Consider the following 27,921-nt stretch of genomic DNA (forward strand, 5'->3'; position numbering starts at 1 on the left):
GAAGAGATATCAAACTTATTCAACACTTCTGCTGCCACCATCTTGGCCTGGCCACAAACATCTCTTGCCTCTGTCAGAGCAGTGGCCTCCCTGCTTCCCTCCACAGTCGTTCTCAACACAGCCACCAGGCGGAGCACGATAAAACCGAAGCCCGCCCCTCAATCGCTGCGGAGAACTGTCCAAGGTCTTGTCGTCTAACGTCAAGTAGAGCTCAAGTTCTTGCAGTGGCCTGTTCACTCCAGACCCCCATCACCTCCCACTGCTCCGGGTGCCTGGCCTCCTGGATGTCCTTGGAACACGCCACGCACATGCCTGCCTCAGGGCTTTAGCACGTGTGGCCCCCGAGTGCTCAGTGCTTGTGCCTAAATAAGGGCACAGCTCACTCCCTCACACCCTCCAAGTCTCTGCTCAAATGTCAACACCAAGGCTTTCCTGGACCATCTCTTTCACCTAGTACCTGCCCTCCACTTCCCTTGGATCTAGGATACTCAGCCCCATCTGACATGCTATTTCTGGGTTTGTTTCTTGTCTGCCCCCTTCCTCCATTCAGATGTCAGCTCCATTCAGAGACTGGTTTGTGTTGTCACTACCACGGATGAGTGGATGGTACTTGTTAGTCTCAGATCCCTCTCCTGTCTTGCTCCACCCTACTGTTCTGCTCTTCCTGGGGCTCTTGACCTTCCTTAACTTTCTCTACGTGCTTTGTGCCCTCACAGATTTGTTTTGCATCTCTAGCCCCGAGAACTGCCCCACTGAAGTCTCTCTTGACAACATCGCTAGCTTAGTCTTTCTCCCTACAGCTCCTATTTTACGCCTGTAACAAGCTCTGGCTCCCAGGTGCCTTACGTGCCCTTGGAGTGAGCCTGCGCTCTACACTCAGACCAACTCCACTTCCCCCCAGCTTTAACGCAGGGGACAAGTAAGCCCACTTCCATAAGGCTTTGCTCTCTGGGTATGATGGCGAGGAAAGCCCCGTTCAGGAAGCAAGAGGCTGTAGGATTAATTGAGAAGATTGGTGGGGCATCAGCATGATGTCTGGCATGGCGGAAGCACGCCCACATGGGTTCCCTTTCCTTTCCCAAGAATCCTTTCGCTGTAGGGGGGACACTCACAACTGAGGGGCCAAGAATAAAGATGCACACAAGCTGCTGAGGGCACCCAGGAAAGAAAGCTTTCTCTTCCAGGTGGTACTTCTCATCTTTGTCCTGACACAAAGTGTGCTTCAAGAACAAATTTACAAGAAGGCTTTTTGGTTACTTCCCAAGCCTCCTTGGCTAAAGAAAACAAAAGAGCTGATAAAACAAAAACTAAGGCCTGGGTGGTGGACGGAGAGATCATGAGCACCTCAGTCAGTGCCATGGCCAGGCCTTAGCAAGCGGCCTCCTCATGCAGCTGTCTACATAGACACTCCTGCCCCGGGAGCACAGATTATGGAGACCCTGGCTTCTCGGCCTCTAGCGAGTCCATTTACTCCATTCCCAACCAGAGCCAAGATGGACTATGCTCCTGAGTGTTTTTTTTTTTTAAACTAAATTTATTTATTTTATTTATTTTTGGCTGCATTGGGTCTTCGTTGTTGCATGTGGGCTTTCTCTAGTTGCAGTGCACGGGCTTCTCATTGCAGCGGCTTCTCTTGTTGTGGAGCACGGGCTCTAGGCGCACGGGCTTCAGTAGTTGTGGCGCGTGGGCTGAGTAGTTGTGGCTCGTGGGCTCTAGAGCGCAGGCTCAGTAGTTGTGGTGCACGGGCTTAGTTGCTCCGCAGCATGTGGGATCTTCCCGGACCACGGCTCGAACCCGTGTCCCCTGCATTGGCAGGCGGATTCTTTTATATATATATATATATTTTTTTTAATTAATTAATTAATTTACTTATTTTTGGCTGTGTTGGGTCTTCGTTTCTGTGCGAGGGCTTTCTCTAGTTGTGGCAAGCGGGGGCCACTCTTCATCGCGGTGCATGGGCCTCTCACTATCGCGGCCTCTCTTGCTGCGGAGCACAGGCTCCAGACGCGCAGGCTCAGTAGTTGTGGCGCACGGGCTTCGTTGCTCCGCGGCATGTGGGATCCTCCCAGACCAGGGCTCGAACCCGTGTCCCCCTGTATTGGCAGGCAGATTCTCAACCACTGTGCCACCAGGGAAGCCCAGCAGGTGGATTCTTTACCACTTCGCCACCAGGGAAGTCCCCTGAGTGTTTTTTCTTGTCTTCAAACTTTATCTGCTGCGTAAGCCTGATGAACACACAAATCTGGCAAATGAGTACAGCCCAGCCTGAGGCTACACGCCAGAAAGTCTCTCTATCCCTCTAAGGCCAATGACTCTGATTATATGATAGCAGCGGTTATGGGATAGTCTAGGCATCTTTTTTTTTTTTTTTTTTTTGGCTGTGCTGCGCGGCTTGCGGAATCTTGGTTCCCTGACCAGGGATTGAACCCAGGCTCCCAACAGTGAAAGCGTGGAGTCCTAACTACTGGACCACCAGGGAATTCCCACATCTTTCCCTTTTTTAAAGTAAAGCTCTAAACACCCATACTTTGTTTGTACACCTATAGTTATTCAGTTTTTATGATGAAGGAAATTCAAGCTTACAGAAAAGTTGTACGAATAGTACAATGAAGTTCCATATACTCTTTACCTAAATTTGTCAACTATTACTAATGGACTTCGTTTGCTTCATCTCTCTTCCTCTACACACACGTTTTATTTATCCTTTGCCAAACCTCATTTGAGATTATGTTTTAGACACCAAGGCAAGGATCATAACTACGGCTCCAGGTACTCTGCCTATACTCTGCCTTTGTCTTTACTTCCCGCTGCCCAGATTTGGGGTTTCTATTTGCACATGTCGTTCTACCAGTTGAGCTTTAAATGCTTTGCTCAGAACACAGCAAACTTTCAGACAGCATCAAAAGAGCTGCTTGTTCTTCTAGATCGACCTTGCTTTTAATATTTCTTTTCTTTCCTGTCCCCCAGTGTCATGAGGTTATCTCGTACTATAGCTAGCCTAATGAGAAACTCCTTATTGGTATCAGGTCAGATATGCAGAGAAATGGAAGAGAAAGCTGACTGACGGGTGGGACATCCCTCCAAATCAAGCTCAACGCTCCTCGAGCTCAACAAGTTGGATTCACTCATGTGGCCCTCCTCTACCCAGGTGGCAGAGGATCGGAGCAGCATGACCCTGACAAGGGGGGCTTTAGTGCTAGGTGGGGTAAAGTGAGGCACCATCAAAGGAAAAGAAGGACTGCCAGCTGCCGCAAGTCATCCTTCCCACCACGCAGTCCTCACTAGAACACCTTTTAGATCTCTATGAGGTGCTATGGTCTGAATGTTTGTGCCCCCTCCCCAAAATCCATTATGTTGAAAACCTAATGCCCAAGGTGATAGTATTAGGAGGTAGTGGTCTTTGGGCAGTGATTAGGTCATGAGGGCAGAACCCTGAAGAGTGGGGTTAATGCCCTTATAAAAGAGAGACCAGGGCTTCCCTGGTGGCGCAGTGGTTGAGAGTCTGCCTGCTGATGCAGGGGACACGGGTTCGAGCCCTGGTCTGGGAGGATCCCACATGCCGCGGAGCAACTGGGCCCGTGAGCCACAACTGCTGAGCCTGCGCGTCTGGAGCCTGTGCCCTGCAGCGGGAGGGGCCGTGATAGTGAGAGGCCCGCGCACCGCGATGAAGAGTGGCCCCCGCTTGCCGCAACTAGAGAAAGCCCTCGCACAGAAACGAAGACCCAACACAGCTAAAAATAAATAAATAAATAAATAAATAAATAGAGTAGCTATTAATTAAAAAAAAAAAAAAAGAGAGAGACCATTTCTCCTTACATCACACGAGGATACAGTGAGAAGTCTGCCACCAGGAACAGGGCCCTCACCAGAACATGACCATGCTGGTGCCTTGATCTTAGACTTCTAGCCTCCAGAACAGTGAGAAATAAATTTCTATTGTTTATAAGCCACCCAGTCTTTGATGTTTTATTATATCAGCCTGAACAGATGAAGACATGAGGCAAAGCGAGAAGCACCAAAAGGATAAACAGAGGCCATTTCAGGTCTTGTTGCCACATGGTGGCTTTTAAAATGAGTTCAGGAACCAAGTGTCTGAGCATGGGTTCCCATGCCAGCTTACCTTGGAGAGGACGAATCTGTCATTGTTCGGGTTCTCCGGGTCCATCTGTTTATACCTCATGATGTAGAAAAACAGCACAGACATGATCTCAGCAGCACTGCTGCACACTGTGGGGTGGCTGAAAGACATGGCACAGGTCGTTTCTCACAGGCAAGTGACTCACCAGGGACACACACAGTGCATGAGGAGGCCTTTCAGCACATGGTCTCCTCAAACTGGAAGCAGCAGTCATTTCTGCCAGTCCTGAAAGAATCCAGCCAAGGGAAAGGGATGCTGGGCCACTGCCCGCCAAGTTCACAGCTTGTAAGGATGCTTTCAGGCCCAGGAACCTCACAACTCCTCTCCCTGTAGGGAGCAAGACCTCACAGGCCAGCCCCCTTCTATCAGTGGAGCACTGGCATACTTGGGGAAGTTCGCCTGGTGACTCTGTAAGCATTTGAGTGTCATTTCACTTGTTTGAATTCACCTGTGATATCATTAATCAGAAATTTCACAAAGCAGAAATAAACCCACACGTATGTGGTCAACTAATTTTTGATGAGGGAGCCAAGAATACTCAATGCAGAAAAAAACAGTCTCTTCAACAAGTGATACAGGAAAAATTGGATATTCACATGTAAAAAAATGAAACTGGACACCTACCTTATACCACTCACAGAAATTAACTTGAAATGGATTAAAACTTAAACCTAAGACCAGAAACCATAAAACTCCTAGAAGAAAAACATAGGCACTACGCTACTTGACCTGAGTCTTAGAGAGGGTTCTTTGAATCGGACGCTAAAAGCAAAAGCAAAAAAAAAGCAACAAAAACAACAAACAAAAACCAAGTGGGACTGAACCAAACTCTTCATGGCAGAAGAAACCATCAACAAAATGTAAAAGCAACCTACTGAATAGGAGAAAGTATTTGCAAATCACATATCTGATAATGTGTTTATATGGAAAATATATAAAGAACTCACATAATTCCATAACAAAACAACAAAAAATCCACTTAAAAATGGGCAAACGATCTGAATAGGCATTTTCCCAAAGAAGACATACAACAGGCACATGAAAAGGTGCTCAACACCATTGATCATCAGGGAAATTGCAAGTCAAAACCACAATGAGATATCCCCTCACACCTATCAGAACGGCTGTCATCAAAAAGATGAGTTAACAAATCTGGCAAAGATGTGGAGAGAAGAGAACCCCTGTGCACTGTTGGTGGGAATGTAAATTAGAGGAGCCACTATGGAAAACAATATGGAGGATCTTAAAAAAAAACACCACCATATGATCCAGCAATTCCACTACTGGGAGTATATCTGAAGAAAATGAAAACACTATGTGGAAGAGATATCTGCACCCCTACGTTCACAGCAGCACTATTTACAATAGCCAAGCTATGGAAACAATCGAAGTGTCTGATAGATGAATGGACAAAGGAGATGTGGTACAGATATATAATGGAACATAATTCAGGCACAAAAAGGAAATTCTGCCATTTATGACAACATGGATGGGCCTTGAGAACATTATGCTAGATGAAGTAACTCACAGAAAAAGAAATACTGTATTATTACACTGTGGAATCTAAAAAAAAACCCAAACCCAAACTCACAGAAAAAGAGATCACCAGATTTGTGGTTACCAAAGGTGGGGGTTGAGGGGATGAGGAACTGGATGAAGGTGTCGAAAGTTACAAACTTCCAGATATAAAATAAATAAATACAGGGCTTCCCTGGTGGCGCAGTGGTTAAGAATCCGCCTGCCAATGCAGGGGACACGGGTTCGAGCCCTGGTTCGGGAAGATCCCACAGGCCGCGGAGCAACTAAGCCCGTGTGCCACAACTACTGAGCCTGCGCTCTAGAGCCTGTGAGCCACAACTACTGAGCCCGCGGGCCACAACTACTGAAGCCCGTGCACCTAGAGCCCGTGCTCCACAACAAGAGAAGCCACCGCAATGAGAGGCCCGCGCACCGCAACGAAGAGCAGCCCCCGCTCGCCGTAACTAGAGAAAGCCCGCACGCGGCTACGAAGACCCAATGCAGCCAAAAATAAATAAATAAATAAATTTAAAAATAAAAAAAGTATTAGGACATGCAGCTGGTGTGTAGTCTAGCACTCGCATGCTTGGCTTGGACCTACTGCTGACCTGCATTTCATGGGTTTTGATGCCAGAAATGCCCTGACAGGAGGTGCAGGACAGAATCCATAAGCTTAGGGAGAGAGGAATTTGAGAGTAGATTCATCATATCCAGCCTGAACACTCCACCCCCCAACTGTGTTCCAGGGATAGGTCCAGAAGCAGCTCTTTTCAGCAAGGCGCTGAGAGAGCCATTAGAGCAGGAACACCAGCGTAAGGACTGAGGACCAGCCGGAGCCAAGGCCCCGACCCCAAGGAACAATCTGGCATGTTCCAGGAAAAGCAAGAATGGCGGGCTGGAGGCAAGCGAGCAAGGCGCAGAAAATGAGCCTCTAAGCAGGAAATAGTTGGGCAGCCTGCTACAGGACTGCTTGATGCGTATAACCCTAAACCCTCTAGTTCTGGGAGCAAAAACCTGACTTGAGTTGCCCCCGTGGAGAGTCACACCTTCTCACCCAGTTTCCAGACCCAGAGCCCCCCTGATGGAAGGGGAGGCCGTGTTCCCTGGGAAGGACCTTGTTGCAGCATTGCTGGAAGTGCACACCGCAAATCTTCCCAAGCCTTCCTAAAGGACCCATTCACTAAAGTGACAGGTCGTCCTGGAGAAGAACAGGTGTGTCACACCTGTCAAGTGACATGGGGAAGACTTTGTTACCTTCTTGCTGTCCCCACCTCTAGGAGCGTGGGCGCCTCTGGCGGATACTTAGATCCCTGGTGGTATGGGTACTAGCTCTGGACACTTCTCTGGCAGCTATCCTTGGGCAGGCGGGGGAAGGATCCGTGCTTTATCTTAGAACATCTCAGAGGCACACTCAGGAGGCGCTGGAATTCAGTGGGCGGGGAGAGAACTGTGTGTGGGGGTGGGTGCCACATTCTGGGCCGTGGGAGGGTGGAAGCTCCCAGGAGTACAGATCAAGGCAGCTCTGAGAGGCCAGGACTGGGGCCCAGCCGGACAAGGAGTGACAGTGCTCGTTTGCCATCTGGGTGGGGTCGCCACCTTCCTCTTCCCCTTCTCCAAGTCACCCTGGGGAGCACAACGTCTCTTTTCTCTGCCGGGTCAGGGTGGGCCCAACGGTGCTCACGGGGTCTCCTGAGCCCTGGATCTTGGGGGCGGCTTTTTCTTGGCCTTCCTCGCGGGAGGGCGCAGACCGCCTGGAGCCGACGCAGGCCCCGCCCCGGGTCTCCAGGGAAGGAAGACTTCGCGTATAGCTCGCAAAGAGGGCTCAGAACTCTTCGGTTATGGCCGGGGGGCTGCGGAGGCGGGGCGAGGGCGGGCCTCCCGCTCCGGCCTCCCGGTCGACAAAGGAACGCGCGCAGAGCCTCTAGCAGGGCGCCTCCGTGTTGGGCTCTGGCGCGCAGGGGAATGTACAGAGGGCTTGTCCCAGGCTCCGCCATGCCCGAGAACACGCGCGCAGCCGCCGTAAGCCCCATTCGGCATTTTCCTTCTTTCAACTCTAGGAACATACGTCTTTCATAGTTACGGCAAAGCCTCGGGCAAGAGTACTACGCCCAAAATGGCCAGCCGGAAGCCGGCTTCTCTCGCCGATGTGGCGAAGCCCCATTCGCCAGCTGGCCGCCTGCGGTAGGGGACCCGCCCGCCCCCCCGCTCTGCGCTTGTCCCCAGCCACTCCCGCACGCAGGCGCAGAGCACCCCTGTGACTACGGTCCGGAAGTCTGACAGAGTGTCTATCCGCCCTCACCCGGACTCTATGGTTCCTACGCGTGAAGATTAGACCGCCTATATAAGGCCTGCGCAGGCGTAAGAGCATCTCTTTCCGTTCGGCGCGGTGAGTAGTCGGTGTTCGCGGCTCGTGCGTTGCCCTTGCCATTTTTCTTTCCTAGTTTGAAGTCTGTTTTCGACTGGTCTTCCGACCTTGTATGTTTTGTTTCAGCCACTGAAGATCTTGGTGTCGCCATGGGCCGCCGCCCCGCCCGTTGGTGAGTGCCTGTTTCGCTGCTGGGGAAAGGGAGGGAGAATTGCATTTGGCTGCTAAAAGCAGTCGTGGGGTGGGGTCTCCCTAGTGCGGCTTTCCTGTCCTGGGAACGGCCTCCTCTTATTCCCCAAGAACTTGCAGGTCGCTTTTGGTCTTTGTTTGTACCATTTGGTTTTAAAAATTCATGCTGGTGTTTACCGCTTCCCCCTTTTTGTTGGAGTGGCCGGTTGACCCAGGTCTGCATATGTTAGCCCCAGTTTAGGACTACAAGCGACGTACGCCTTGCGTCCCGCGTTCAGAGCTGAAAAGTCGCTTGCCTTTTAGGTTCGGTGCCCTCAGGGCCTTTGTGTCCCATTCCCGTTTTATTTCTAGGCGACGTGCCGTGTGGGCTCCTCGGACGCCAAGGGCAGTCCCAGAAAAGCGTGTTCAGCCGCCTCGTGTGCCCTGCAGGGGGCGCCCTTCACGAGGCTTGGAGGCCGACTTAATGCCACGTGCCCAAAGGTCTTTAGGTGGATGGCATGAAGTGTGTTACTCTTACGTGGTATTTAAATTGAGAAAGTCCGTTTCAGGATGTTAGCCTTATAGGAAGTTGAAAACACAACAGGGCATAGAGTGGTTTTTTTGTTTTTTTGGTTTTTTTACTTTTATAAGCTCCTAGCATAGGTATCCTAATTTCTGGCCACATCTTGTTTTAGCACCAATTTCCAGGAATGAAGACCAAGCTTAGAGATGACATGTGTCATCTCCCCCTCTCCCAACGCCCCTTTGGTCGTAGATTGAGGAAGCACTCAAAGTGCCTGTTGTGGAGTTCACTTGTGAATCCCTGCTAACTTGGGTCCCCCCCCTTCCCCGCAGTTACCGGTATTGTAAGAACAAGCCGTACCCAAAGTCTCGCTTCTGCCGAGGTGTCCCCGGTAAGTGGTGGGAAAGCTCCCAAACCGGTTTGGCTGCACTGACCCAGTTGCTATGGCACACCCACACACTAACCAGTTTTTTTTCAGATGCTAAAATCCGCATCTTTGACCTGGGGCGGAAGAAGGCAAAAGTGGATGAGTTCCCACTCTGTGGCCACATGGTGTCGGATGAGTACGAGCAGCTGTCCTCTGAAGGTGAGGCAGGTTTCCTTGTTAACCATTCCTGGGCCCTTGTATGTGCTCCCCCAGCCACACCTAGAGCTCGCTGCACTAGAATTACCAGGTCATTAATCACGAGCACCCAATCACGAGCCTCTTTACTAAACTCACGCAGCCACTACAGGTGTTCCCAGAGAACCATGGTAAGTGCTTCTGTGCCATTTTGTCTCACTCTGCTGCCTCCCCCACCCCAATAGCCCTGGAGGCTGCCCGTATTTGTGCCAACAAGTACATGGTGAAAAGCTGTGGCAAAGATGGTTTTCACATCCGAGTGCGGCTCCACCCCTTCCACGTCATCCGCATCAACAAGATGTTGTCCTGTGCTGGAGCTGATAGGTGAGCTGGGTCCTGAGACTCCTGGCCTTTTCAGATGTTTTCCCATATCTTAAAGCCTGGGCTTGATTATTTTTTCCATCAGTCAGGGCAAAGAGGTGGCCTCACAAAGACTCAACCACCCATAGCAAAGCCAGGCCAAAGAGCTAGCAAGTGGACTTCAGTGGACACTGAACAACCCAGAGTCCCAGAGACAAACACAAAAGGCGTCATGGCTCTGGGCAACAGGTAGAGGGAGCTGCTGCTGCGGGAGTAGCTCTTCTTTGAGCCTCATGACATAACCTGCAGGCAGGCAGGTTGCTGCCGTGGTCACAGGTTGGATGGCTTTCAGATGAGCCCAGTAGCACCTTGCAGGGACTCTAGCTAGTCTGTTTGGGGTACTCTGTGTCCTTTGCAGCCAGTTAAGCCGACCGTGCTCTTCTACCCGTGGGGGCCCGGTGCGCAGTGGCTGCAGACAGCAGCCTCCTGGGTAGTGTATGCAGCCTGTTGCCTGTGTGGGTTGCCCTAAGGGACCTTGGAGACAGCCCTTTCCCGTGGACATTAATGACTGGCATGCTGTCCCCAATCTAGGCTCCAGACAGGTATGCGCGGTGCCTTTGGAAAGCCCCAGGGCACAGTGGCCAGGGTCCACATTGGCCAGGTCATAATGTCCATCCGCACCAAGCTGCAGAACAAGGAGCATGTGATTGAGGCCCTCCGCAGGGCCAAGTTCAAGTTCCCTGGCCGCCAGAAGGTATGTAGTGCTGCAGCCTTGGTCTCACCTTTCCCTGCTCCTGTCTCCATGTCTCCTGACTCAGCTGTTTCTGTCTTTCTCTAGATCCACATCTCCAAGAAGTGGGGATTTACTAAGTTTAATGCAGATGAATTTGAAAACATGGTGGCAGAAAAGCGGCTCATCCCAGATGGCTGTGGGGTCAAGTACATCCCTAATCGTGGCCCCCTGGACAAATGGCGGGCCCTGCACTCGTGAGAGCCTTGGCGCTGCCCCCTGCCTACCCATGCCCACCAATAAACTCTACTTTCTTGTCCCTGTCTTTGCATCTGGATTCATGGGGGGTGGGGAGCCTCTGGGAGCCCTAGGGTTGCTGTTCCTTCTCTTCAGAAAAAGGCTGACAACTAAGCTGGCCATTTGGCACTTAGCAGGGCCAGCACCAGGACCAGCACTTGGACCTGCCTTAGATCCTAGGCAGTAGGTTCACGAGTCCCCCTGCATGTGCATGGAGCACTTCCTTAGTAAAGCACCCACCCTGGGTGATGGAAAAGGGTCTCAGGCAGCTGTGGAAGCTCTTCCCCAAGGGTCCCAGACGAGGACAGGAACATTGTTGGACATGGGGAGGAAAGAACCAGACCAGACATGGTTCTGGCTGTATTTTCACCAGTTACTCCTGGAGTAAACATTTGTCCTGGGCCTAACCACATTTCCCTGTCTACAGAGTTGAGAAATCTCGTCACCCCGCCCCATCCTAAGCCTAACCCACTACCCCTTATAGGGCCTCACTCCCAGGGCCCTTTACTCCTGATATCAAGCTCCTATGGCTGAGATAGGGCTTGGCGACAAGAGACCTTTGGGCAAATAGTGTGCAGTGCCCTCTTTGGCCCAGGGGATCCTGGTGTGCTGTCTGACACCAACTGCCAGGGCCACCCTGCTGTAAGAGCAGCTGAGTCCCAGAGCTCTGCTTGGTGGGGTGGCCTGAGGCTGTGAGCCCAGGAGAAGACGACCCTAAAGGGATTCGGTTCCAGAGCCCAGCATAGTAGCCGGAGAGCCTTGCTGCAGTCTGGCTGTGACTGAATGCAGCACTCAGCCCCTGAGAGGCCTCTGGCATTTTGTAATCCTTAGTAACTGCTATTTCTAAAGTTTAAAACTACCTTTTAACCTAAAGTAGATGTTTCTAAATTATAAAAACATAACTTGCATTTAAAAAACTCTGTCCTGCTAGCCATCTTTTTTTTTTTTTAATTTATTTTATTTATGGCTGTGTTGGGTCTTCCTTTCTGTGCGAGGGCTTTCTCCAGTTGTGGCAAGCGGGGGCCACTCGCTATCGCGGCCTCTCTTGTTGGGAGCACAGGCTCCAGACGCGTAGGCTCAGCAATTGTGGCTCACGGGCCCAGCCGCTCCGCGGCACGTGGGATCTTCCCAGACCAGGGCTCGAACCCGTGTCCCCTGCATTGGCAGGCAGATTCTCAACCACTGCGCCACCAGGGAAGCCCTCCTGCTAGCCATCTTTAATGAGCTCTGTTCTCTGGGAAATGGAGCTGGGAAGGAGGGGTTCTGTGATAACACTAAGTGGAGTCACTGTTACTTCAGCGTATGTTGTATCCTGTAGCCCTTTCCCCTGGGGGATCACATAGTCACATAGTAGCTATCATGGTTGCACAGTAACTTTTGTAGATACTATAACTGGTTTACGTAGCTACTTTGTGTGCACCTGTAGCCTTGGCAACCAGCCTCTTCCAGGCAGTGCCGACAGCATCCTGGGGGGTGGGGGCCAGACTGCATGGTGGTTCTGAACATGGACTTGAGCAGAGGTGTCAGGGCAGCTAGCTGGGTTACAATGAACTTAAACATTTCCTGTTGACTAGTTACCGTGTGTGTGTGTGTGTGTGTGTGTGTGTGTGTGTGTGTGTGTGTGTGTAAACCGCTTATCTCCGTCCTTGTATCTAGTGGGGTCTTGATATTGTTGGTTCATATGAGTCCCATGTACGATAAAGATGACCCTTTGCCATGTCTGCTACACACACGTAATATCCCTGCAGTCTAGCTTTCTGTTCTCAGCGTGTATGGTCTTGTTATACAATAAATTTTTTTATTTCTTTGGCTGCATCGGGGTCTTAGTTGTGACACGTGGGATCTTCATTGCGGCATGGGGGATCTTAGTTCCCCAACCCCCGCCCCCCAAGCCCTGGAGCCTGCTTTTTGTCCTCACTCCTGACACTACCTGGGGTAAGAGTGGCACGGTTCCAGCCTCAGGGCCCCTGCCTTCCTCTTCCACATTCCGATGCCAAGCACAGGCCCAACCAAAGAACACGAGGCAAAGCAAAGGCACACAGGAGTGGCAGGGCAGGATAGAAGGGGGCGGGGGTCTGAGCCCAGGAAACAGCACAGGCCTCACATCTGTGGGCAGCTGGTATGCCCTGGCTTCAGGCCACCAGGCCCAGCTGGGGGGACAGGAGTGGCAGGAGAAGCAGGAGTGACAGTACCCGAGTGGCCAGGCTGACGGGCTGGACCCCGTGCACCGCACAGCTCAGCTCCACCTCCACCTCCACGGGGAAGTGATCGCTGACGTTGAGGGCCTGGGGGTGGGCAGCGGGACAAAGCATCAGTCTCAGGGCCTAGGGACTTCCCTGTGAGCCCATTCCTGCCTCAGCCCTTTACCTCCTCCTCGGTGAGCCCAAAGCTCCGGGGGAAGTCGAAGGCGGCTGTGCCGCGCAGCAGGCTCTGGAGATGCTCCCCGTGTAGCACTATGCGGTCGTAGGTGCAGCGGGTGCTGGCCCGCACCGTGGTGTCCACGCCATCAGCGATGGCCCAGTGGAAGGCAGCCTGAGTCCGAAGGACTAGGCCATCCAGGTGCTTTTTGGTCAGCGAAGCACAGTCAGCGTTGAAGTCCCCAAGCAGGATCACGTCCTGGAGAGGGAAGCAGCAGTCGGGCCTGGCCAGCTGGCCATCCTGTCCCCTCCCTCCCGTACAATTGGCCCAGCCCTACCTCGCTCTGCCAGCGCTGGGAGGCGTCCAGAAACACGTGGTACAGGGCGTTCAGCTCCGTCTCTACGGCCTTCGGCGTGGTGTGCAGTGGGACCAGCACCAGGCTGGGAAGGACTGCAAGGCCCCAGGGACGGAGGGCTCCCAGCCACTCCTGGCCCTCCTCTGCCCAGCACCCCCCCAGCCCCCCGTAGAACCCACCAGAGCCCCATTCCTGCTCCCTCATAACGGGCCACCCTTCATCCCTACCTACCCTTGCTGGGCAAAGAGAACCGGCACACAAAGGGCTCCCGGGCAAAGAGGTCATCCTGATCGTCGTACACGTAGGAATCCAGGACCTGCGTCTTGTGTGACCTGGTGGACCACAGGTTTCGGTTTGCAAGTGCCCACATCAGACCTGGCACTCAGGGAGGGGGCCCTCCACCAGCAGCTCCATTTCATGTAAGCACAGTCTGCCTAGCCTTTCTTTCTAGAACTTCTTTTAGATTGAGATATAATTTGCACATCGTAAAACTCACCTGTTTAAAATGCACAATTCTGTGGCGTTCAGTACATTCACAAGGTTGTGCAACCATCACCACAATCAATTTTAGAACATTCTTATCACCCCAAAGAAACCTCGCCCATGAGCAGTTCCCGATCCCCTCCCCGCCAGCCCCTGGCAGCCCCTGATCTGTCTTCTGTCTCTGTACATTCGCCTCTGCTGGACATTTCATGTGAATGGAATCCAATAATACAAAGTCTTCTGTGTCTGGTTCTTTCCCTTAGCACATGTGTTTCAGGTTCATCCAGGCTGCAGCCTGGCTCAGACTTCCTTCCTTCTTAGGCTGAATGATATTCCACTACGTGGAGAGACCGCCTTTTGTTTATCTGTTCATCAGCTGACGGACACTCGGATCATTTCCACTTTGAGATTGTTATGAGCGGTACTGCTGTATGGGCGTGTCTCTGTTCCCCCATCATTTTGGAGTAAATTCTAGACATTATGTAATTTCATCTATGTATAGGAACAGGTCTCCTTCCCTGACTGCCACCCTTGCCCTCTCAATCCTGACCCCCCCCCCCCGAGGCTATCCTCCCAGGGACTTAGGGCTGTTTCCGGAAACTGGGTCTGCCCAGGACCCACGACAGGCCCCTGGTAAGCCTCTTCCCAGAAGCTGCAACCAATCACTCCCAAAGAGGGAGCCAGCCTCACCCCGAGCCCCTGTGGCTTCCACAGGAGAGAGGCGGGGGGCCCCACTTCTGTGCTTGCAGAAGGCCACCTGCTGGAGGGACACATGGGCACTAAAGCTGTCTGGGGTAGAGGACAAGAAGACCCCAGGGTAAAACCACTGAGGAGAAAAAGTGTGATGCGGAGGTGAGGGCCACCCTTGGGGCTATTGCGCCACCTCACACCGGGCCAAGTGTCCAGACCGCCCCGGTTACCATCTGCACTCACCGGTAGATATACACGTATTTCTCCTTGTACGTGCCACGCCCCAGCAGGAGGCTGCTCAGGAAGCTGTAGGGCCCAGAGTCATCAAATCTGCCAGGAAAGGGGAACCTCGGGTCAGCGGCCCTGAGGCTCGGTGGGGCCCCCAGTTTAGACCCCCAGAGCCCTCCTCACCGATTGAGTTCTCGAAGCAGGAGCGGGATGGCACTGCCAGTAGAGTCCACCACCTCCTGCAGCACTGTGATGTCACAGCGAGCCAGGATCTGCAGGACACCAGGAAGGCCAGCCCCACTCAGTGCCAGCCACCCTGGGAGAGGGGTGGTATCCCTGGGGACCTGGCACCAGCGCGGCCAAGAGTGTCATGACATGCTGGCTGCAGGCCAAACAGAGCAGCGAGGCTAGAAGGGACCCGGGAGAAGACTGAATGCCATCTCCACCAACACCACACCCACTTTATGGAGGAGGAGACTGAGGCCAGCGACAGGGAAGAACGGTGCTCCATGTCTCCACACCATGTCTCCTGATGTCCCCTCTTCTCTGGCACATGCCCCTGGTCAGGTAGGGCTAGGGGCTTTGGGTCATGGTCCTTAGGGGCACAGCTTCTCTGCAGTGATGAACCTACCCGAACTAAGGTGTCCAGCACAGGCTCCTTGGCCACCTTGTTGAGCGTCAGCCGCTGGGTGTTAAAAGCACAGATGTGAAAGGCCTCAGCCCCACCAGCCAGGAGGAGGAGCAGGAGCAGTGCATGGCCATGTATGGGCTTCTGGAACCCTCCAGAGGAATCCAGGTTGCTCCAGGTTCAGGTCCCAGTCGGGCTCAATTCTAGTTCCAGAAGGACATGGTAATATGCGACAGAGAAAGTGATGCCATCCTGCTGCTGCCCAGCACCAGCCTCCCAGAGCTGCCAGCACCACACATTTCCTGCCTTTCTTCCTTGTGGACACCTTCCGACATCAGCATGTATGGTTCAATCTCATTCTTTTTAATTGCGGTCAAATACACATAGCATCAAGTTCACCATCTTAAGCATTTTTAAGTTCAGTGGCATGAAGCACCTTCACATTGTTGTGCAACCATCCCCACCATCCATCCCCAGAACTTTTCCATCTTCCCAAACTGAAACTCTGTCCCCATTAGACACTAACCCCCACCCCCCTCCCCCAGCCCGTGGCCCCCCATCCTGCTTTCCGTCTCTAGGAATCTGACGACTCTAAGCGGCTCATACAAGTGGAGTCACACAGTATCTGTCTGTTTGTGACCGTTTGATTTCACTGATCATAATGTGCTCATTTCATCCACGTCAGAATGTCCTTCCTTTTAAATTCTAAATAACATTCCACTGTATGGATGGACCACATTTTGTTCATCTATTCACCTATCCATGGACACTGGGTTGCTTCCACTTTCTGGCTACCGTCAATAGTGCTACTGTGAACGTGAGTGTACAAATATCTCTTCAAGTTCCTGCTTTTGATCCTTTTGGTTAGATACCTAGAAGTGAAATTGCTGGAACATATGGTAATTCTATATTTAATTTTTTTGAGGAACTGCCATACTATTTTCCACAGTGGCTGCCCCATCTTACATTCCCACCAGCAGTTCACAAGGGTTCAACCTTAGAGTTGATTCCAACTTTTCACCGCCATTAGCAACTAGAAGGACCATCTTCGTGCATCTCTGTCTCCTCACTCGGCAGACATTATGTTTAAGACAAACTCCCAGCAGTATAATTGCTGGATTCAAGGGCGTATGCATTTAGAATGATCTCGGATACCACAAATCACCACACTGCAGTGTGTGATGGAGGCCCTCTCCCCATCCCCTCTACCACTGGTGAGCCCTACTTGTTCATCTTACCAGCTGGAGCCCCCCTCTTCCTGAGTGTCTTTCTCAGTTTATCTTTCTCTCAGGCTCCCAGGCTTTGCCCTGTCTTTTGGGCTCAGGCCCTTGCTCAACTCCCAGCTCCCTGTTGGTGTTGCCCTCATACAGCGACGTAAGTCCCTCTACTTCTGTCTGCCTGCTTTTCTCTGTTGCCTTGTCACCTTCCCCCTTGGTTTCACTTTCTGCCTGCCTGGGCTCCATGCCTGTTTCTCCCTAGCCACCTGCTCTGTCATTCATGCTAGTTTGGGTCCCCTGCCCTGGTATCTATTCTGGGATGTATGTAGGCCTTTAGGCAGCCCTGGGCTGGCGAGGGCAGGCTTGGAGGCTGTGGGGCCAGGGGCTCCCAGGTGGGCGGAGGAAAAGAACTAGAGAGTTCCTGGCCTCAGCCCAAAGTCGGTCCGGGCTCCCAACACCAGCCCTTAGCCCCAGCCCTGGGATTCCCTTCCCCTCTCGCCTTCCCTCACAGGCTGGGGGCAACTTCCTCCTTCCCTCTGGCCAGAGGGCTCCCATACCTGCACAGACCGGGTCGTCTCCACACCACCTTCCTGTGCTGTGAGCGGATCGCGACTCCCCACGGAATCACAGCGTCTGCCTGGGCAGAGACCGCAGACGAGAAAAGAGGTACAGGCTCTCAACTCTCCCCACCCGTCCGGGCTGGTTCGGCAGCCCCACCCTTCCCGGTGGGCGGGCCCGGCCCTGGCTCCGCCCCGGAGGCCGCAGGGAGGTTGGGCAGCGGGCCTGGCGCGGACCTGGCCGCCCACTTTCCCACCAGACCCCCCCCTTCCCCGCCCGGGTGGGACAGGGCGCTAGCGGAGGCGAAGGCGGGGGAGGGTTTGAGCAGATGACCGAGCTGTGAGTCAGAGTTTTGCCTGTGCCCAGGGCGCGCGGCGAGGGGCTGCGGGCGCCCGAGCGCAGACTCCGTTCTGCGCTCTCCCAGGCCCGGCGCTCAGCCCCCGTCCCCGGCCGCCTGCAGGAAGGATACGGTGGGGAAGACTCCAGAGCTGGAGCGTGTGCCCGACAGAGGGAAGCCCCGCGGCGAGCCTGGGCACCCCCGAGGACAAGAGCCTTCTCTCCAAGTCCTCGGGCCGGGCCCGGTGTGGCTGCGCACTTCTGAGCGCTCTGAATACCCAAAGCGAGCGACAGTCGGCGCAGGAACTGGCCATGGTGGTGGAAGCCGAGGGCGGACTAAAAAACTGTACCTGAGAGATTAGAGCGCTGGCAGCTCAGTGCCCCGTGGGGGTCCTGCAGTGTCGCTGCTGGGACAAGTGGGGGACTCAGGCGGTGTCTGCGGGCGGGCGATGGGTCCTTACTGGATGGTTGCAGTGCGGTCTTCGGGGCAATGTCCCCGTTGGCAGAACCTACGTGCTAATGGATTTGGGGTGGTGATGAGCTGAAGATTGGGAATTTTTTTATTTTTCCGCGTCTTGCTGGATCTTAGTTCCGGACCAGGGATTGAACCCAGGCCCTCCGCAGTGAGAGCACCGACTCCTAACCACTGGACCGCCAGGGAATTCCCGGGAAAAATATTTTTTAATCAATAAAATTATACTTTGCTTTAAAAATAAAAAATAGACTGCTTAACGACTACAGGGCTTTCTTTTTGGGGTGATGAACATGTTTGGACCTAGTTAGAGGTGGTGCTTGACAACACTGAGGGTGTACTAAACGATATAAAATACTGTAATATATATAGTATTTCCTATTGTATGTTATATGCCGCTATATATTACATATTGCATCACATGTTACATTATATTACATACATACATTCGTATAGTACAATGCTGTAATATTGTGATTATATAAAATTGTAGGGCTTCCCTGGTGGCACAGTGGTTAAGAATCCGCCTGCCAATGCAGGGGACACGGGTTCGAGCCCTGGTCCGGGAAGATCCCACATGCCGCGGAGCAACTAAGCCATGTGCCACAACTACTGAGCCTGCGCTCTAGAGCCCACGAGCCACAACTACTGAAGCCCACGTGCCACAATTACTGAAGCCCTTGTGCCTAGAGCCCACGCTCCGCAACAAGAGAAGCTGCCGCAGTGAGAAGCCCGCGCACCGCAACGGAAGAGTAGCCCCCGCTCCATGCAACTAGAGAAAGCCCACGCGCAGCAACGAAGACCCAATGCAGCCAAAAATAAATTAATTAATTTAAAAAATTAAATAAATTGTATGGGGACTTCCCTGGTGGCGCAGGGGTTAAGAACCCGCCTGCCAATGCAGGGGACATGGGTTCGAGCCCTGGGTCTGGGAAGATCCCACATGCCACGGAGCAACTAAGCTCGTGTGCCACAACTACTGAGCCTGCGCTCTAGAGCCCACGAGCCACAACTACTGAGCCTGCATTCTGCAACTACTGAAGCCCGTGCACCTAGAGCCCATGCTCCACAACAAGAGAAGCTGCCGCAATGAGAAGCCCGCACACCACAACGAAGAGTAGCCCCCGCTTGCAGCAACTAGAGAAAGCCCGCGTGCAGCAACGAAGACCCAACGCAGCCAAAAATAAATAAATTAATAAATTAATTTTTTAAAAAAATAAATTGTATGTAGCTAATTATGTAAAATTACATAATGTAACATATACAACATATAACATTACATATGTTACATACATAAAATAATGTATGAATGTAAAATGCTATAAAATACTATAAAATGGTTAATTCCATGTTATATGAAATTAATGAAAACAAAGGGAGAAAAAAACTAAAGTAAAAGTGCTCCGCCAGTCCCGATCTTTTTTTTTTTTAAATAAATTTATTTTATTTATTTATTTTTGGCTGCATTGGGTCTTCGTTGCTGCGCGCAGTGCACGGGCTTCTCATTGCAGTGGCTTCTCTTGTTCTGGAGCACGGGCTCTAGGCGCGCGGGCTTCAATAGTTGTAGCACGTGGGCTTAGCTGCTCCGCGGCATGTGGGATCTTCCCCGACCAGGGCTCAAACCCGTGTCCCCCAGCATTGGCAAGCGGACTCCTAACCACTGCACCACCAGGAAAGCTAGCCCTGATCTTGCGTGGTGTCAGGTAACCGTGCTGCGCAGCCCGTGTTACTCACGGAGCCTTTACCAGGGAGGAACTAATGAGACAAAACGGACCTGCAACCAGACGGCAGCCTCAAATCCGGACTGCTCCGGAGCGGGGCGGGGCCACGCGGCCCGCGGGCCCGCCCCCGCTGCCGTCAAGCGGCCCGGGCGCGTTTTGCGACAGACGGCGGTAGAGCCCGGCGTTGTCGCAGGCTCGCTTTCCGGCGGGTGCGGGGGCCTCGCGGCTGTTGCCCCCGTCCGCGCTAGGTCCTCAGTGCGCACCCCGTGTCCTGGCTCCAGGGCGGCTAGTGTGTGGCGAGAGATCGGGGCCGGGCCCGGTTCTGGCCTGACCCACTAGGTGACCTTGGTCGAGTCCCCTGTCGCGCCAAGCCGCGGCGCCCGTCTGTGGCGCGGGCCTGTTAGGGACCCATTCCCCGAGCGGTTGAGGACACGGACCTAGAGTAGCCCCACAGCCTGCCCCAGGGCAGGGGGAGCGCCGGGCCGCCGGGGGCGGTGGGGGAAGCTTGGTCGGGGGGGAGATGCCCCTACATGTGAAATGGCCGTTCCCCGCGGTGCCGCCGCTCACCTGGACCCTGGCCAGCAGCGTCGTCATGGGCTTGGTGGGCACCTACAGCTGCTTCTGGACCAGTGAGTGGACCCAAAGCCGAGTCAGGGTTGGCCACGGGTCTCCACGCCCAACCAGAGTTGGTGTTCGGGGTTGGGGGCGCTGGCAGGGGCTGGCTTGGCCGGGGGTGGGGGGAGCCCTGGGCTCCCCGGAAAGGAGGCCAAGATCCCGACCCTTCCCCTCTCCCGCCAGAGTGCATGAACCACCTCACCGTCCACAACAAGGAGGTGCTGTACGAGCTCATCGAGAACCGAGGCCCAGCCACGCCCCTCATCACGGTGTCCAATCACCAGTCCTGCATGGATGACCCTCATCTCTGGGGTACACGGGCCAGTGTGCTGGGTTTGGGGAAGCAAGGAGGGAGCCTGGGACAGGGCCAAACACAAGCAGAACAAACTCACTCCTCACGGGCTGCTTTGCATAGCTCTGGCACTCCTGTTTCTGGGATGTCCTGCCCCAGGGATGAAAGTTTGATTTGTGGCCCCTTCAGCATCCTCCTAGGGAGTGTAATTTGGAGAGGGCCTCAGATATTTGGAGGGAATGGCTGCAGGGCAAGGTCTGACAGCTTCTTTACTCTGATGTATCAGGCCCAATGTGTCAGACCCTCCATTCTCTAAACTGTTGACGGTTCCAAAGAGCCTTGGGAATAAATCTGAGGACCACAGAGTGTCCTGTCAAGGCAACTCTGGGCTAGGGGCTGGAAGACCTGTGTCCTGTTTCCAGGTTTGCCCCAGGCTGGGTTTGTAGCCTTCCACCAGCCTCGTTTGGGAGCCGGCTTCCCCACCTAGAAGTTCCTGCTCTGCTGACTTCACAGGGAGTGGCTTGGCTCCAGTAACCCAGATGGCTGGTTACAGGGGTGCCCGGGGCTCCCACTGCTGAACTCAGGAGGTTATAGACTAGGAGGTAGAGCTCGTGGGGAGCCATTTGGTCAAATCAGAGCCTTTCATAGCTCACCCTTGCCGCCGGGCAGAGCATGGCCCACAGGGTGCCACAGGCAGATTCCAGGAGACCAGGAAGGAGGCTCTAGAGCCATCCAGTAACCTGGACCAGGGGCGTGGCAGTGACAATGGGGGAATGGGTAGAAGAATAGGCAGCGTCAGAATGTATCGGGGAGGTAGGCAGACCAGCTGTGGTGACTAATAAGACATAGGGGGTGAGAGAGGGAGGGGCCAGGGAGAACTTGGGGGTCCAGCCCAAGGGTCGGGAAGATGCCACTTTGGGCCGTAGGGAAATGGTAGTGCTGCTGTCCATGTCCCTCCTTCCCCGAAACAGGGTGACAGAAATCGGCGCCCCCTAGGCACAAGGTAAGTTGGGGCATGAAGCCTTTCCTCTCCTTCTCCAGGGATCCTGAAACTCCGCCACATCTGGAACCTGAAGTTGATGCGTTGGTGAGGAGCAGTGGGCCCCTCGTGGTGGGCTGGCAGGCTTCACCCGTCTCTGCCCAGGTCTGCCCTCCCCCTACTGTGCCCAGGAGGAGCCTCCAGCAGTCCAGGCAGGGCACGGGGTGGGGCCCCGCAGGCCCCCCTGTGCCTCCATTCTGCACTGCCCACGATGTCAGGCCTCATGCTGGGAGCAGGGCAGAGAAGCAAGGTGCAGGGGAGGCCACGGTGACCGCGTCTGTCCCCGCTCCAGGACCCCCGCGGCCGCAGACATCTGCTTCACCAAGGAGCTGCACTCCCACTTCTTCAGCTTGGGCAAGTGCGTGCCCGTGTGCCGAGGTGAGGTGCTTCTGGGGACTTCTCTGGCCTCCCTTGGGGCCGGGAGACTGGTGGCCCGTGCCTCTGGCTTGGCAGTGCTGGGAGTAGAGGGACCCTGCTGGGACAGGGAGCCGGGCGCCGCTGCCTCACTCGCGTGAGGCCCAGCTTCATCCTGCGGCGGGAGGGGTGGCGGTGGCTTCCTGGAGAGCACTCCATTCCCTGCGACTGCCTGAGGATTGTGTGCCCCCGGCTCCGGTGTTAGAAGTGGACGAGGCGTTATCCCCGGTTCCTTCTCTTGAGGACGTTGCTGAGAGAGACTCACTGATGGCAGTGTGGTGTCATCAGTGTGTGATGGTGGTGGCCTGTGCTGTAGGGTGAGGGGTGTGACGTTGAGTGATTACTCAGCACCTCTCAGCTTCCGGAGGTAGGGCCCATTTTCATCCCCCTTCTCCAGACAAAGGGGCTCAGAGGGACAAAGGTGCTGGCCCAAGGTCACAGGGCAAGAGGTGGCAAAGCCAGGATTCAAATCCAGGTTGCTTTTTCCTCTGGGGAAGCAGGGTTTTTCCAGGGAGAATATGAAAGGAAAGGCATCCTAGACACGGGAAGCATGTAGCAGACACTGGAGAGGTACGTGATAAAGGTAGAAAATGTGCATTGCAGGCTGAAAGTGAAGGTTCTGGAACAATCATGTGAAGAATTTGGGCTCCGTTTTCTCATCAGGGTAGTGACGGGGCTTTCGAGTGTGGTTAGAGAGAGAGTCCCCAGCTGCAGTGTGCCTGGAGGGCAGAAGCGGGGTCGAGGATTGTAGCTGGGCCTCTGGCGGTCACCACGGAGAGCAGAGATGAGGCGGCTTTGGGATACGCTCTGGAGGCGGAGTGGACAGGACTTGATAGGTTGGGTGTAGGAGGGGGCGAGGAAAAGGAAATGCAAAGATGACACTAGGTGATGTCTGGAAACGGTGAGCCACTGGGAGGATGGGACTAGGGGAAGGCAGCATGGCGCTTGAGAGGGGCCTGTCACCTGAGGAGGCGAGCGGTCCAGAGACAGTGAGATGCGCAGCTCTGGAACTCAAAAGAACGCTTGGGAATAAAGATACCGGAACTCAACCGCAAACAAAGTCACAAACATACAACTGAGATCGTAGACGGGGAGAGCACGGAGAGAGCAGGGGCCCAGGACAGCACCTCAGCACAGAAGGAGACACGAGCCACCAAGACAGCAGAGAGCAGTGGCCAGAGAGGAAAGAAGCAAAGCAGGGCCCCTCGGTACTGTGGAAGCCTCCGGTGACCCTGGAGAAGCCATTTCTCTGGACTGACGGCCACAGGAGCTTCGGGGCGGGGCGCGGGGTGGACAGCGGGCTGGCCACTCCTCCCAGAGGTTGGATTGTGAAGAGGAAGTAACCAAAGGGCGTTGGAGGTCAGAGAAATCTTACTTCTAGTAGATGGAAGTAAAACATGGTAAAATCCAATAAAGTAACCTCAAATAATAAACAAGGTTCTTTAACGAAAAGCTGCAGCGCCCACCCTCCAGATCTGCAGACCTGGTTACTCCCCAGAGATAGCCACCTGGAACACTTTCTCTTTTTGCTGCTTTTGGAGGCTGCCTCCTTTCACTAAAACACAAGCAGAGGCTACAACGTCACGGCAAGCGACCGTGGCGTTGTTTATCATGCACTGCTCTGAGAGGTGGCGACTCTGCTCGTGTACCCCATCCCTGAGTCTCAGTTCCTCCTTTCTGCGACCTCAGAGGCCTTCCATGTCCACTTCTAGTCTCATTCTTCTTTTTGACCCGCATCTAAGTTTTACTGCACAATAAAAGCAGCACGTGAAATCTTAATCCTAAGCACCTTCTGGTGAGAGAAAGTGGGCAGGGACAAGCTGTTTCTCAAATGCATTTGACATGCAGCAAAGATCTAACAACACGTATTGAAGCAAAGGAAGTATCTGGCATATGTTGCTTCTGTGTTCCAGAAAATTCCCCTTTCCCCCCAAGCATAGGCCTTGTGATAGGACGTGAAGTGTCAGAGTGATCTTGCACAAGCTATACAAGTGAGTAGAAGTAGCATTTGCAAAAGCTAAACATTATGAAGTGTTGCTCCCAAAGCACGGTATTTGTAAATTTTGATTCCAAGCTGGATGGCTCGGTTGCACCAGTGGGGTTTTGTAGAGCGGGAGCCTGCGCCCCTGCAGCCCACCCCTACCGGCTAATGCGAGCCCAGGTAGCGAAACTGCTGCTCTCAGCCGCGACGCCCTGAGAAACTGCAGTGGGTGACTGCTCCCCAGCTCCAGCCCCCGAGGGAGCTGCCGGGCCGGGTTCCCATTTGGGTTGGGTTGAGACTCCTGGATCCCTATCTAGCACCTTCCAAAGACTCCGCCTTGCACAGAACAGGTTGAAAGTCCATTTCATAGTGCATTGGCCCAAATAGTCCCGGTGTCAGTCTGTCTGTCTGTCTCCCTCTTTGTGATGCGGCTCTCTACTCCTTGCTTGATAACATAAGGATATTTACCCCGCTTCTTCAACCTCCCCCCTCCTCTGTCTCCGTCCACTCTACGGACAAGGTTGACGAGTGAGGCTCTTACTGCGCGTGGGTACAGATTGCCCCCACGTGCCTCCAAGTCAAGAGCCAGCATGCAGCATTAGGCGTTCATGTCTGTGTTGTTGCTGACCGCCGGGCCACCTGGGTCCAGTGTCATGGTCTCAGGGCAACTCCAAGGCGAGTGTTGCTAGCATTGGGGGCGGCTCAACCCTGCTGTTTTCCATGTAGCAGGTTTGAGTTTTCCCCAGCTCTCAGTGACACTGTGTTCCGTCAAATGTTCTCCCGTGCCCGAGAGGCCTGGCTGAGGGTGAGTCTACTTTTCACGGGGAGCCCTTCAAGGAAGGGGTCAGCAGGAGGCAGGGCCAGCAGAGGCTGAGGGCTCAGGAAGGGCTGGGGAGCCTGTGAGGAGCGGCTGCGGGAACTGGCCTGGCAGAGACCCCGGGGAAAGGGTCGCTGTCCAGAATCTGGGGCCCACGTGAGGCTGGAAATCACGAACAGACTGGGCCAGAGGCAGCAAATGGTAGGCTCGCCCCAGGGGTGGCTCATCTTAAAGCTCCAAGAGCCCAATCAGGGAGGCGGCTGAGCAGGCCCGAGAGGGACCGGCCTTGGAAGGTGTTCGTGTGGGCCGCCCGCTGGGGGATGGGGAGCTGCTGCTTTGCGCCCAGGGAGGGCGGAGGAGGGGCCCTGGAGGATGGAGACTGAAGGGAGGGACTGCCTCTTGGCAGGAGATGGCGTCTACCAGAAGGGAATGGATTTCATTTTGGAGAAGCTCAACCACGGGGACTGGGTGCACATCTTCCCGGAAGGTCAGTGGGGCTGGCAGGGCCGTGACCCTCAAGAATACGGGTGGGACTGCCCCCCCGCCACCGCCCGGCAGTCCCCAAGCCTCACCTCCATCCTGTCTCTCAACAGGGAAAGTGAACATGAGCTCCGAGTTCCTGCGCTTCAAGTGGGGTAAGAGCCACTGGCCCTCCCCGGCTGGGTTGGACTGTGGCAGCTGGGGCAGAGGAGCACGTTGTGGGCAGCGGGAAGGGCAGGCGCCGAGACGAGGGCTTGCCTTGCAGACGTGCTGGCCCGGGGCAGCTGCTGGGGGAGGGCAGGCGTGGCCCCGGCCGTAGGCTGGCACTGAAGCTCCGCTCATGCCACCATTCCTGCCTCTCCCTGGGGTAGGAATCGGACGCCTGATCGCCGAATGTCACCTCAATCCTGTCATTCTGCCGCTGTGGCATGTCGGTGAGCCAAGGCTGCGGCCCAGGGAGAGGGGCTTCGCTCGGTGGTGTTGGCGGGTGGGTCTCCTCTGGGTGGCAGAGAGGGGGTGCCCGGGCTGCCCTGCTCCACCCCACACCTGCTTCCCAGCCTTCTGTCTGCTGTGCTACAGGAATGAACGACGTCCTTCCTAACAGCCCGCCCTACTTCCCCCGCTTTGGACAGGTGGGTAGGGCTGCTGACCTTGTCTGTCTGTCTGTCTGTCTGCCATCTGCCCCGTGACTCCCACTCAGCACCACTGAGGCCAGATTCAGGAGGCTGCAGCAGGGGGAACGGAGTGAAGTGGGGTGGGGGGCTTCCTGGCACCAAGGCCGGGGCAGGGGCAGGCCTTGGGATTGGGACAGGACAGGATGGGATGACTAGGGCATGGACCCCGGCACTGCGATGGCCCTTGGATGTCACTGAGCCCAACTACCTCATTTTAGAGAGGTTAGAGTGGACCCGAGGGAGTGCTCAGCAAGGTGGGGACAGGATTTGGCCTCTGGCTCCCCAGGGTGCTGGGGCTGTGGGCACCCCCCGCTCCTGTCACCCACCAGTGGCCCGTCTCCCCACAGAAAATCACCGTGCTGATTGGGAAGCCCTTCAGTGCCCTGCCTGTGCTTGAGCGGCTCCGGGCAGAGAACAAGTCAGCTGTGAGTTTCTCCCCCAGGCCATCCCAGAGCTGTCCTAGCCCATCCCAGTGCCCTTGGCCTCCCAGGGACCCTGGGCGAAGCTCCCTGAGGGCTGCAGGCCAGCCCCAGTCCTTCCCCTCAGGTGGAGATTCGCAAAGCCCTGACGGACTTCATCCAGGAGGAATTCCAGCGCCTGAAGAGCCAGGCCGAGCAGCTCCACAACCACCTGCAGGCCGGGAGATAGGCACCACCCCGCCCAGACCCTGCCCCGGCTTCCTCTTGGACTGGAGCGGGAGCGGGGAGGGGCGGCGAGGCCTGGGACAGAGGCAGCTCTGGGACCCGAGTCCCAGCTGCCGGGCGATCGGTGCCGCCTTTGGGTTCTCGCCCTACACAGGGCTGGGCTGGGGGATGGACTGATGCTTTGAGCTCAGATACGGTTTTTTAGACAGATTTGTACAGAACCCTTAACGGGTGCCCTCTCCTAGTTGGTGAGCGTTCCAGCTCCTCTGTGGTTCTTCAGCTGAAAGAAGGGTCTCAGCTGCTCCTCCCACTTGGCCACGCAGGGAGGAAGACATTTAGGCAGGGGCCTCCTTCCTTCTTGCCTTCAAGGTGTTCTCTCCCAGGGCCGGGCACTGGAGGAGGGCAGTAGAAGTGGGGCGGTGGCCAGGCCTGGCTTCTACCCGCCTGCCCTGATCCAGGAGCTGCTCACCACTTCCTCAGGGATGGCTGTCAGCCACGTCTTCCTTCTGCCCGCGCTCCCCACAGGCGTGGGACCCTCGGGCAGGGCCCAGCCCTGGGCTGCAGGTAGAAGAGCTGCCCTTTCCCAGAAGTGGAGCCCAGCCAAGTGGAGCCTGCAGCAAGGGCCCAAGACCCGGCCCCTTGCCCCCATGCTGGGGCCCACCGACTTCTCCGTCCTTTCCACCTCCCTGCCGTCACTTGAATCCCCTGGGGCCTGGGTTTTCATGTTTTATAAACAATAAAGCATCTGTGTTGTGCTCTTTTACATCTGGCCTCTCTGTAGGGGTGGGGGTGGGAGGTGACCCTCTGGACAGGAAGGCTGGACCTTAGAGCTCTGGGCACATCAAGAGCACTTGACCAGATGGGCTCTCAGTGTGTACCAGTCACCTAAGACTTCCGTCATTGTCTATAATCCCCATACAACCTTGCAAAAGTAGGGATTAATCTCATTCTGCAAAGGATGCAGAGCGAGGTTAATGGACTTGCTTCAAAACCCAAAGATTTGTAATACATGTAACCAATGCAGGGCTCACACCCAGCATAAATAAATAACTCCTATAAATCAGTAAAAGGATAAACAATCGGATAGAAAAACGGGAAGACTGATGTGAGCAGGCATTTCATAGAAGAGGAAACACAATGGCAGAGCTGAAAATACATGTACTGTATGAGTTTGCTGTAACTGCAGTAACAAAGCACCCTAAACCGGTAGGGTTAAGACAACAAAAGATTTATTCTCTCACAATTCTGGAGGTCAGAA

The 27,921-nt window shown here is 54.5% G+C and overlaps 4 protein-coding genes and 1 non-coding gene across 10 annotated transcripts in view; 3 read left to right on the plus strand and 2 right to left on the minus strand.

The window, feature by feature from the left end:
* Nucleotides 1-4,231, minus strand: part of LOC118888404 (transketolase-like protein 1) — a 63,746-nt gene extending 59,515 nt beyond the window's left edge. Inside the window, exon 1 of the mRNA XM_036839352.1 lies at nt 4,121-4,231. Within this exon, the coding sequence (XP_036695247.1) occupies nt 4,121-4,204 (84 nt within the window). The 5' untranslated portion in view covers nt 4,205-4,231. The remainder of the gene's footprint in view (nt 1-4,120) is intronic.
* Nucleotides 4,232-8,026: 3,795 nt separating this feature from the next.
* RPL10 (ribosomal protein L10) lies at nt 8,027-10,688 on the plus strand. Of its 2 annotated transcripts, XM_036840666.1 has the most exons (6): nt 8,027-8,193; nt 9,045-9,103; nt 9,191-9,298; nt 9,520-9,658; nt 10,226-10,388; nt 10,473-10,688. In XM_036840666.1, exons 1-6 carry the CDS (start codon nt 8,171-8,173, stop codon nt 10,623-10,625), a joined length of 645 nt encoding a protein of 214 aa, XP_036696561.1. In that variant the 5' UTR covers nt 8,027-8,170; the 3' UTR covers nt 10,626-10,688. The 2 variants fall into 2 exon arrangements, with proteins under 2 accessions (XP_036696561.1, XP_036696562.1); XM_036840667.1 differs by lacking the exon at nt 10,473-10,688 and having other exon boundaries at nt 8,029-8,193; nt 10,237-10,345.
* On the plus strand, nt 10,047-10,181 carry LOC118889319. Its single transcript, XR_005018461.1, has one exon. It is a non-coding gene; the product is annotated as a small nucleolar RNA SNORA70 (small nucleolar RNA).
* A 1,094-nt stretch (nt 10,689-11,782) lies between the features above and the next one.
* On the minus strand, nt 11,783-15,583 carry DNASE1L1 (deoxyribonuclease 1 like 1; the record flags this gene model as incomplete). The annotated part of the gene is made up of 7 exons (XM_036839353.1): nt 11,783-12,946; nt 13,029-13,277; nt 13,357-13,469; nt 13,606-13,706; nt 14,791-14,877; nt 14,959-15,047; nt 15,407-15,583. Coding segments are annotated over 7 exons (969 nt in total), but the record flags the coding sequence as incomplete, so codon positions are not given.
* Nucleotides 15,584-19,890: 4,307 nt separating this feature from the next.
* TAZ (tafazzin) lies at nt 19,891-27,426 on the plus strand. Of its 5 annotated transcripts, none has more exons than XM_036840209.1 (10): nt 19,891-20,336; nt 20,506-20,634; nt 21,656-21,701; nt 21,946-22,031; nt 25,272-25,352; nt 25,459-25,500; nt 25,717-25,779; nt 25,925-25,977; nt 26,367-26,444; nt 27,047-27,426. In XM_036840209.1, the coding sequence occupies exons 1-10, from the start codon at nt 20,228-20,230 to the stop codon at nt 27,401-27,403; spliced, it is 1,044 nt and encodes a 347-aa protein (XP_036696104.1). In that variant the 5' UTR covers nt 19,891-20,227; the 3' UTR covers nt 27,404-27,426. The 5 variants fall into 5 exon arrangements, with proteins under 5 accessions (XP_036696104.1, XP_036696106.1, XP_036696105.1 ...); XM_036840211.1 differs by having other exon boundaries at nt 27,033-27,254; XM_036840210.1 differs by having other exon boundaries at nt 26,566-27,170.
* Nucleotides 27,427-27,921: the final 495 nt, after the last annotated feature.

The sequence above is a fragment of the Balaenoptera musculus genome, chromosome X, assembly GCF_009873245.2.
Source record: "Balaenoptera musculus isolate JJ_BM4_2016_0621 chromosome X, mBalMus1.pri.v3, whole genome shotgun sequence".
Classification (NCBI taxonomy): Eukaryota; Metazoa; Chordata; class Mammalia; order Artiodactyla; family Balaenopteridae; genus Balaenoptera; species Balaenoptera musculus.